Genomic DNA, 11896 nt, shown 5'->3' on the forward strand with positions numbered 1-11896 from the left:
ATACAGCTATGAAACCCAAATAAATGAACAAACATGTAAGAGTATCGTGTGGCAAGTTATGTCATGACAGAGTTCATCTCTAGAATTGAATTGTGCATGCAACTTCAACAAAGTCTGTTACGTGGCACATTCCTACCCTGTATATTTTAATACTCTGGTCGATCTCATCCCCCTCTCCTCCCAAATATATAATTGGTACTGTCTCAGATCTGTTGTACAAGAGCCGTCAAAGTCAAAAATCACTATGTATTAAGTTTAATGTCTCTAGAACCTTTCTAGGAAGAGTTGTCACAGTGACTGACAGAAAACAAGAGAGTCAATGATACTATTTTTAGGCCTTCTTGGGTTCTTAAAACCAATACATGCAAAATGTCCAGTCTATAACACAATTTATTCTCCCTCTATAGTTACAGGATTCATTAACGCTTAGCCAAATCACATAGATGCATCATTTTTTTGTAGAAATTAAATTACTTGCTGTTTCAAGTCCGTAGCTCAGGTAGTTCTCAATTAATTCTGTGAAAAACAGATAAACAAGAAAATTTCAAGCCCGTAGCTCAATTCATTTTCAAGATATCCTGCGGAAAGTTCTCCACTAAAACATCCTAATCCCATGAGTAACATAATCGAACTTGATGTTGCCTATTTTGAGATGAAACATCATGTAAAAATTTAAGTCTATAGGTCGATTTGTTATCAAAATATTGTGCAGACAGACAGACACAGATTCAAGTTTTTCCAGCTTCCCAAGTGATAGGTTGTGCATTAAAACAAGACTAAATAATTTAAGATATCCGAATACTAAAAAAGCATGTAATGTAAAATGAATTTCCTTATATTAAACTGACTTTTTGACTTCTCATGCTAATTTTATTTGTGTTGTGGAAAGGTTTCCATTTTCGATCATGAAGAATTCTTCAACTGAGTACATAATATAATTCTGAGAAGTCTATAATAATATGTCACCTTTAGGAGTGAACGCTGTAAATTTTTTACTCGTTCCAAACAAACCTGGTACCTATGAAGATATTATTGAAATATTACTTGAAGGCAGTGGTGTAACTAAGGGCATGGAAGGAGGGAACTAGAATAACCATTCTCCCCTTAAGAGCCTTAATTACGCATAATTGCAAAAAAGCTAACATCTTTGGGTATAGAAGGCACAGGAAAAGATTGGTTCATTAGTTATTTAACAGGCCGCTCCCAAATAGTTGAGGTTCAAAGCACAAGTTGTGGTATTACAACCACATATAAATCTAACCCTTTGCCTATCAACCGTTGAGTACCTCAAGGATCTGTCCTCGGCCCTGTACTTTTTGTAAATGACTTCCCCGAACATGTTCAAGACCAACACACCACCTGTGTAATGTATGCTGACGACACCAAAATTTTGTGACAACCAATTATCCACTAAATAGGTATAAATTTAACACAATTTACACTGTTGAACACTAGAGCAGCCTGCACGAATCATGAATTGCAAAATCTGATTTGAATGTAACCAACTATAAATAAAAATAAAAATGTGCTTTGAGAAGAATGATCAATCACAGCTAGCACACAGTTCTTACCCAACACTAATGAGTTAGTTAAATAACATGTAAAAATTAATAAGAACACAACTGTCATTTTTTAAATGCAGTTACACCTTCTGACTCTTTTTGTGAAAAGTTCTGGGGCATTATTCTGGGGCAAAAGTTCTATAAATGCCAATTATGTACCTTATATGTAACAGTCCAAGACTGCAGTGATGGCTCGACCAGCATAACATTGGGTATGAGAATTTAGCTAACCTCGTAAGACGAGAATGAAATGTAGGAATATTTCCATATATTCATTTTTGAAGCTGCAAAAACTACAATAAAATATTTGACCATTTAATCAAGTACAAACATGTCCTTGTATCTATTATGTGGACAGTAGGCTTGCAAAATTCTCCTTGTCTGCAAAAGATTAACCATTTTTGAAACCTGTTCACATTCGTTTTATATATATATAAAATTTTTTTAATGAGTAATTACAAATTATTATCAACAAAGGATTTTAATAATAGTCCTTACTAAAATTGCAAATGTACTAACAGTAGAAGAATTTGCAGACTGCAAAGTGCACTGCACTCCAACCAGTTGGTAATAAAAAATCAAGCTTGAGCTTTACATTAGTGAAATGATTTTAAAACAATAAACAAAAATCCTTAAACAATATTTATTAACAGTAAAATAAGCAATCTATTGCGACATTCCGTAATAGTCCATTACAGCCTTTCAGACACAACTCCTCTATTATCATCATTGACTTCTGCAGCATCCCCCTTCCCAGAGTTCATTAGAGAAGTCCCATGATTCTTCTGCAGGTCACGCTTCATAGCGTAGGCGTCCTCACCATCGGCATAGTACTTTGGCTCTATTTCGGAAATCACAAACTTCAATGTGTTAGTGTACAAGTTCAAAGCAGCACGATTGCTCTTCCGCACATGTAGAGAAACGTACTTGGCGTTTAAAGCACTCCACCATCGCCAGAGCAGCCTGATCCATCAACTTCTGAGCGAGACCTAACCTACGATGAGATCTTTTGACTGCCAGAGACGTAATATGTCCATGAGGGTTGTCTTCACTGTCTTCTTCCATTTTAGCAAGCACGTAACCGACGATCTGTCCCTTTTCATCTTCAGCCACGTAGCTCAGTTGGGGCCAAGATAACCCATGATAGAAGTAGTACTTCATCTGGTAATTCTCTGGAAGACAGAGTAGATTGCAGTGTTGCATGTTCATCAAGTCCTCAGGTCTTGCACAACGAATATTCATCTTGATTCTTTTGCTTTAAATCTTCAAAAATGTAACTAAAACCACCTCCACGGGTAAACTATTCTCGACGGGTTCTTTTTGTTCGAACTTTACGCTTATCTACTTCAGCAGTAGGCTGCGCCTCTGTCATTCCACCCAGCAGCTCCTTCACAAATCCGAACTTGGACAGGAAGAATTTCCACACTAAGTACCAACCTGCAACAGACAGGACACTTCTGTTTTCATTCTGTAACTAGTTTGTTGTTAAATCTGTCACTACAGTGTAATTAAATATGTTATCAGGATGACTATAAAATAGTTAAAGATTAATTTATTAAATTAATTGATATTCCAAAAAAAAATTAGACTTGCACGCCCGTACCATTAAAACAGGAAAGACATTAGATTAAATTTTAAACCGTCAAAGATACTGTCATTGTTTAGTTGATTTCTGGCATGACCACTAAACTCCACTTATTTTTGTAAAGTGAGAGAAATCAAAAGTTTCATATTGAAGCAGTCAATAGACAGTGTTTACATCCAGAAGCGCTCATTATTCATTTTCATTATAACGCAAGGTCTAAAATCCGTCATAACCCAATGTTGAAGGAAATTTATTACATTGTCTAAAACATTGTTTTTACACAAAATTGCAATCGGTTTTGTACCACTGAAGCCATCTCTAGGAAACCAAAGATTCAAACCATTATGATGCTTTTGTTTAAAAACTTGCAGCCTCAAACAAAGATAAAACTTTTCTGTCCCAATTCAATTTAATTTATTTAATAATATTCATTGTTCTTGCCTTGCCGGTAAGGTTGAAAAGTATCAACATACTATATTGAGACATATCTTAAACATACAATTCATTGAATATAACTGGTAGGCTACATTATTAAAATTGTCCATAATTAAGGCAGTTTTAGCCGGCACCAAATATGTATAATTTAGTTTCATTCAATTTCAGTCATTTGCCTTTAACCAGTATCAACCCAGATAATAAAGTGTGAAATGTACACTATACATGAGGAATGAATATACTAGTGTGTCCATATGGCTACACTAGGCTGTTACATATTAAATGAATTGGTATACTAGCTAGTTTAAGAACACAATATTAAACAATATAATTACACTGAATTAATAATTCAGTGTTAAATGGGGAAGAAGGAAATTAGGTTTTGTTTGAGCCATTTTAGACACAATGGTAGCTCAACCTCCTCCCCCAAACTGTCCACAGCTGATTTGTTTAAGCAAAGTAAAAATAAGGTTATATATTACAATATTTTGGTCTATCCTAACCTATAAAACTTGTTTAGAATATTTGCTTGAATTAAATGCAAGCAGAACCTACTTGTTATCACGACAAAAAATATAATCATATAATGACTGTATAGTTTATTATACTTTCTTTTTACCTTACAAGCACAGACTACAAAATTGAGTCTTTTTAGTGGAAATGCCATGCAGTAATATTGTATCCATTTTGCAATGGGACAGAGTAGGATAAGCAGACCCAGTTTTTATATCGCTTATTACAATCATCAATACTTTATATATCGAATAACAGAACTATCAATCAACATCAACATATAAAAAAATACAAAATTAAAGTCACATGTTTCAAAATAATAAAGGAATCATAACCATTAATCAAACGATAAAATTAAGACAGGTGATAGGAAAAATGAAATTCAAATAATAAAGAAAACATAACAACAAAACCATCTTGAAACCGAGATAGAACGTAAATTATATTTTAGTGTTATTTAATAGTTTTCTAACAGTTAACCGTCTTTTTGAATTCAAAAGAAGTCACTTATAGAAAAAATTATGTTTAGAATATCAAAATGTGTGTACAGTTGGTGCAGATGATTTAGTTATTGTTCAAATTAATTATTAATGGTTCATTATGTCGATTAGTATGATAATTAAGTCTCGTTTGATAATTTCAATATAAAAACTGGGTCCGCATATCATAATCTAATCTTGCAATGTTAAAATTAAATGTTGAAATGCAATATAATACTTGGTGGCTTCATTTGATAACTATGCAAAATGTATCAGTGTTAATGGTGGCAAGTGTTCATTGTGGAAAGTATTGCTGCAATTGGTGTTTGTACAATATGTGTTGCATGTCTGTGTCCGGTGTTCACCCTCCTTAAAAAAATTAGCCTTAGTTCTTACCTGTTTGTAGCCTATCTGCTTCTTACCATACTCGTAACACAAACCGGTACTTTGATATCATCTGGAGACCACTATTTTTGGATTAGCTTTTCTTACTGAACACCTAAAAAACTACATTAATAGAAAGAATAGAATTTATTTGACTTTCTGTGAAAATTACATTTCATTATGACGATCAGTTCTTGTTTTCTACCTCCCAAAGGAAGCAAAGTCGGCAAGGAGGCCATTTTGTCCGTATCTACTATTTGTTAATACACTATATAAGTAGGTAAATACATACGTACGTATTATAAATAAAGAAAGTTAACGCATGCTCATGTGATCTTAGCTTTACGTTCTCGGAAAGAAACACTTTAAAAAATAGTGGCCTCCGGATTATAACAAAGTACCCTTTACCAGAAATAAACATTGAAATTCATGTTTTTGGAACAAATTTAGTCAAAATCAGAAACTTTTTAGGAGGGGTCATGGTTTACCCTAAGGAGGAGAAGTCTGGAGGTAAAATGTAGGCCTACATCATATGTAACAAATTTACTTTTTTTTGTACATTTTGTAATACAACAAATTATAATTGCATGTATATTCTTATTGCTATAAATGATTATGACATGTTTTTCTACACGTAGAATGGTTTTTCCATATAAATAAATAATCACATATTGACCTACTGGCCATAGGAATGAACCTGCAACATTTCAAAAAATTTTACTATGGTCAATGGGCCAACCCCCTAAACCTAGGTGTCACCAAGTTTTAAAAATAAATCGGTATTTATTTACAATACCGTGACCATGAAAAATGGACTTTTTTTTCATGGGTTGGGCATTTATAGCCAAGTATTATTATCACAGGTGCATATAAACTGGGGGGAAAGTATATCATTGTATTATATTGATGCCTTTCGGCCATTATTGCATTAAGAATGGAAAATAACCGACAAAATTTTGTCGAACAACACTTGGAGTGTTAAGGATCAGGGGCATCACGTGATCTGGGATTCGACTTTTGCAAGCTCGAGTTAATTTTTTTTTCTAAAAGAGCAAGCAGTGCGCAGCACTGCGCAGCGGGCAGGCATCGTTGACAGGATTAACGTCATCATTTCAGTAAAATTGCCAGAGGTACTGTCAAAAACAGAGTTTTCAGAGGATTTCAAAAAATCGTAACTCCTTTGATTTTCGTTGCCGACGAATTTTTTCTTCACTATTGTTTTCAGGAAAAATTGTAGTTTTCAGGGAAAAAAAATTAACATACCTTTCCATGGTCACGATTTTGTAAACTGATACCAATAAATCAACCATACATAGCATCATTTTAGCATTTTAGGCTGGTGAAAGCTCAACAGTATTTATTCGTTTTCTTTTATTTAGCCTAGCTCTGTTCATTCAAGCATTGACTGCGAGTGCAAAACCTTTTGGTTTCTACATAGTATAATCTCCTCTTTCTATTGGTAACAAAAACATTGTCATTCATGTATAAGTTATTTTTACAGCAACTGCATTTGCCTCATGTGTTATTTATGGCACACCACCCACACCAACCTTACGTACAGTTAAGCACTTCCCATTCAAAAAATCAACAAATATATAAAGTGGGTCTTGTAAACTAGTGTCCTGAAAACTAATAAAATGCTTCTAGAAGTTGAACATGGATTGACTGGCAACATAACATGGCCTATAACCTAGTGTTATGAAATAGGCTGGTTGATTGTGTTATTTCCTCATAGGCTATCTTAGGTCTTCTTAAGGGTACGATCCAATAAGCGGACCCGGTTTTTTATATCGAAGAATATAATCATCGATACCTAATATTCGCATATCGAATCATAGACTATCAATCGATATAAAAGTAATAACAATCATATGTTTAAATTAAAATGTGAATTTAATGATAACAAATAATAAATGAACATAACCAAAATCAGGGAAACTCATAACTTTAACTAAATGAAACAGAACGAAAACGTTTTTACTAAAGTTGTGTCCACCATTACCTTCTTTTTTTGCATCAGAAGACGACCATGTTAGTTCCTCTGACAGTTACATTTGTTACCTTTCCACAAATATCACATAATGGATTCTTAGGTACTAACCCAACATCCTGAAGCCATAAAAAACATATTTTATCGTCTTTTAAAGCAATTTCGTGAAGCTTCCTAAGATTGACGGCCATTTTAATACACAATGTTACGTGAAATTAAAAATATTACCTTAATTGTATTATTTGAAAGTGTTTACAGCTGTTCTATAGATTATTTAAGTTGTTAAAAATAATTCATCAGTATCGATTGATTATATCGATGGTTATGATTAAGTAATATCGTTTGCCAATTTCGATATAAAAAACCGGGTCCGCTTATTGGACCCTACCCCTTCTTAATTTTAGTTGTTTTGTAAGCCTACTTATATCTGGCAGGTAGGCCTAGCATACAAACAATTTCAGCAAAGTGTAAAATAAAAATCAGTTAAGCCTATGTACTTACCTAACCCAATAATGATAAAAACTGTGATCAATGAAAATAAAAATGAAAGTACAGTTAAAAATAACTCCATATTACAAATTGATCTAAACAAAGTTGTTCGTTATATAGAATTCAATTTTCAATATTTCCAATTAACATACATGGAATAATTAATATAATTACTATCTAAAATTTATCTAGATTTATTTAAAATGTTACAAATAAAACTATCTTCTTCATAAAATTTCAGCCTGTTACTTCAATGTAAATATTTGCTAAAAAGCCACCATTTTGAAATCTTGCAGACCAGGTCAAAAAGCATGACGCGAGTCTAACTCGTGAATATATGAATATAACCTTAAAAGTCAATTTTGTTGCAGGAAACGTTACCTAATGATAAAATTAAACATATGTTGCTAAACGGACATTCCGATTATATTTCTTTGTGAAACCTGAATAAATGTTATGTATTATTATTAAAATTGGATATATTAATCCAGAAAATACTCACCCTATCCGGCCTTTTGAACAGACGAAACTAACTAAATTTTTATCATGAATTTTTTTCACTACTGTATCTCAAAATAAACACCACATGTTTAGAGGGACGTTGCGTGTATGTATTAGTTCAATTCTTTAATAAAAACTAACAAATACAGTTTTTCTTTTCTGTTTCTCGTATATACATTATTAAAAAAGTATTTTTATAAATCAGAAAGTTAATTTTGATAATTTTTTACAAAGTTCTAATCTAGAACTTGAACTTAGTCATTGAGTTGAACAAATTGTTTTACATGAATAAAATTATCTGTCTATCATATGTGTGTATGTCCGTTAGTCAGTGATCACTACCAGATAATGTAGTAAATCCAAATCCAGTTAATTTACTAAACTTCAATAGGTAAATTTTTTAAAAGATATATGTATGGCCAATCCCCTTTACATTGCTGTTCCCGTCCTCTTGGGTTACTGGTCTGTGGCTCTGTGCGTGGATCTTATCAAACTGGATAAAGAGGGGAGGTAGGCCTAGTTCAGTATTCGCTCAACAGAATTAATAAAACGTGCTTCGTTAGCATACACGATTCAACCTGCGCTTAGACCCTCATCACAACGAATCTCTACACTAGAAAAATTACACAGTAAGATATTGTTTCTTTAAATTTGCTTAGTGGCTAAGCGGATTCAATTTATTTTTCATCGTAGTCTGAAAGTTTTGTGACAGAGAACAGGGTAAACAGTAAAATATGAAATAAATAAGGAAGATGATTTGTTATTGTCCCTTTATAAGTTGAAGCAATAAAACACCTGTATTACAGCTTGGTTTGAGAAGTTGGGTATGATGTGGCTTATATCGGAAATACCATTTAACTCTTTGAAGTAAAGGAAGCAATTTTTAACAGAAGACCACTGGTTGTCACCTAAAGAATATCCTAAGATATGTTCCCATCTCACTCCGTAAAAAATAGTTAATTAAATTTTCAATTTTTGAATTATTTTAATGCTTTACTCAAAATCCATATTTTAACCACGCATGATCATTATAAAATTATTACAATTCCCCCATATTGTACGGATTACTCCAAACATATCTTCTTACCAACCGATCATATTGATAAGCTTAATCGACCATCAAAGAAATTATATTTGTTTCTGGTAGTGTAGACCCACGTCTAGAAGGCTACAAGAGGATGCTGGATGATGGAGAACAATCAATTTATCGGGAATTCTTCTAAGAGTGTATGTCAAATGTGAAGGGGCTACGCCGCGACGGCACAAACTGTATAACGGCATGCTGTTCGGGAATGCAAAATTTGGACGATAATCACCTTAAGTCAGTATAATAGGAATATTTTAGTAATTAAACACTTGCACATTAATTCATAATATTGTACTATCTCTTGTTTAAAAATTATATGGTTTGCATCTTATGCCTTATATTCAATTTATATTTCCTTAGATCTAGATTAATATCTTTGATACTTAATTAATACTTATTACGATGTGAAATAGGAGATAACAGAGATTTACAGCTTTTATGATCTTGCTGTTTTATTCTTCTATCTAAATGTTGTATAAATAATTATTCAAATACCTTAATGCCTTCCTCTTGATCTAATAGCAGCAGAGCTGGAATGACTGCATCAATAAAGTTTCTAATTAAAACTCACAGCACAAAAACTATATACAAACTATTACTACAAAGTCTACTTCTTTATGGACATTATCAAATTAAACACTAAATTTTTAGGTATTCAAATTAAATAATGAATGTTGCATAGTCTATATGTTAGAACATATTTCTTGTCAATATTAATTCAGTATGAAAACAATTATAAATTTTCATGATTTTATACATCTTAGATTGTGGATTTTCTTATTATTGTCTTTATTGCACAAGGTCTATAAGTTGGTCGTATAATAGAAGGAGCAACAACAAATCGATGTATTACATCCGGTGACTAAATAAATGTCAATTTAATATTATTATTATTATTAAAACAAAAATATATTACGAGTATCTCGTATATTCAGTAGATAATACGTAAAATTAATTTCTATAAATTTCAATGGCAAATTCAATCATTTTAAAAACTACATCTGAGTAAATTAAACTGTAATTAGTATTTTAGTCAAGAAATTAATTTAAATATTTATTTTATGGTATACAAGTCTTTCATTTCACTTACCGGGTTTTCATGTAATAGTTGTTCAAAGAGTACCACTCCTACCTTTATGATGAGTAGTCCATTTTAGATCTTTAACTCTCCATTTTATTAATTTTTCCTTATATTACGTTAGTTTCAAATTAGTCTTAAACAAATTGCTTACATAAAACTATCCTACAGTTATAGATTCAGTTCACTGTCGATCACGACGAGCATGCACAGTCTGCCCGATATGTAACAACATCGTGTTACCGCGTATTCTCCAAAGCTCATTGCGTATACCGAGGTAATTGGCACGAAGGTTGTGGCAGACGCCTTAGGGCAGTGCTAACTAGTGAACTAATTCAAGACGAGTCAGTATAGAGCCGCAGTGAAGGTGTCCGAACGAACTCAAAAAAAGGTTCAATTCACCTCAACGAGCTGTGCAAAGACCCACCAAACGCCACTGTCCCGTTGTCCGAAATAAACACTATGGCGTGTGTAAAGTTTTGTGCAATTTTTTTATACTTTCAATTGGTCTAGTTTAAATAATTAACATAACTTACTCGTATATAATTTTAGCATTTTAAGTTGTCCACTGTAATTTTAACAACACACAAAAATACAAATATATTACAACACTTTTGTAAACCATTCATTTAATATTAAAATAAACTCTTATGAAATACATAAAACCCCTGATTCAATCCACTGAAGTTTAAAAGACCTAATTGGATAAGTAAGAAGGCTGAAAAGCTTGTTTCTTTTTACTACCCTCATAGATTGATTCTGATCTTATAGTGTATTCTTCAATTTCTTATTCTATAACTGAATTTATGAGGACTTTTGAAACCAGTTAGCTATAATACCTGAAGTTAAGAAGCAGGGGATCTAAATACCAAGAAAGCCCCAAATATTTTCTAATTACTGGTAAATTGTAAAGATACAGCCAATGAAAGACAGATACTATCAATGATAAGAAATGTGATTCCCCCTGCTATCAAAAACACTTTGCATCATTGATTAATATAGACTTTAGTGGGGAAATCCCTAAGGTATGGAAGAGCATTTGGGTAATTTAAATCTTGAAACCGGACAGTAATTCACTAAAAGAAAACGTATACAGGGCCATTGCCTTGATAGCCTGTCTTATAACTGTGATTACAAGCTATAAGTTACAATAATATGTTCATGACAATAAGAGTTGAATAGTCAAAATCAGAACGCCATTTTTTCTCCTTCAATTTATTATGTTATTTAGAATGTAAGTGTTCCGTCTCTAATCACCAACTGAAAACGTCTAAATCAGTAGTGTACTTTCAAATTAAGGTAGAATAACAATCTTCAAAATTTGAGAAGCACGAGATAAACTACTTGATACTACTTGGTATGTTTACTACCAAAGATTAACTGGTTTACTATTTTGTATTATTAATTTTGTATCTGCAACTTTCAATAGTCAACAATGTTTGGTTAAAACACATAAACAAACAAAACAAAAGTTAAAGAATAATTTGGAAAAATATCTACTGCGTCCAAAGAAACATTATTACAATACTGTGCAATTTTTCAACAATAAAAAGTTTTTTTTTCTCTTCGTTTAATTAAACAGGCTCGGGTGAATTCCCATGACGCCTCGTGGTTCTCTGGGGGTTAAACTTCTGTCATACATATGTTATTTTGTGTTACTATGGATTTTCATTGAATATTTATTTTTCCAGGGAGACATATATCCAGGAAGACATATATGTTGGTGTACTGTCTTTGAAGCTATATGTGTTTTTTTATTTGTTTTAAAAATTGGTTGAGTTCCTTGTATATTT

At 32.4% G+C, this 11896-nt stretch overlaps 1 protein-coding gene across 1 annotated transcript; it reads right to left on the bottom strand.

Annotated features, from left to right (window-relative positions):
- Positions 1–2190: 2190 nt before the first annotated feature.
- Positions 2191–8363, bottom strand: LOC124353504 (N-alpha-acetyltransferase 10-like). The gene is given in 3 exon segments (XM_046803366.1): positions 2191–2497; positions 2499–2999; positions 7940–8363. Coding segments are annotated over 2 exon segments (549 nt in total). The 5' UTR covers positions 2805–2999; positions 7940–8363; the 3' UTR covers positions 2191–2254.
- Between the last annotated feature and the right edge of the window lie 3533 nt (positions 8364–11896).

This window comes from Homalodisca vitripennis, chromosome 2 (genome assembly GCF_021130785.1).
Source record: "Homalodisca vitripennis isolate AUS2020 chromosome 2, UT_GWSS_2.1, whole genome shotgun sequence".
Classification (NCBI taxonomy): Eukaryota; Metazoa; Arthropoda; class Insecta; order Hemiptera; family Cicadellidae; genus Homalodisca; species Homalodisca vitripennis.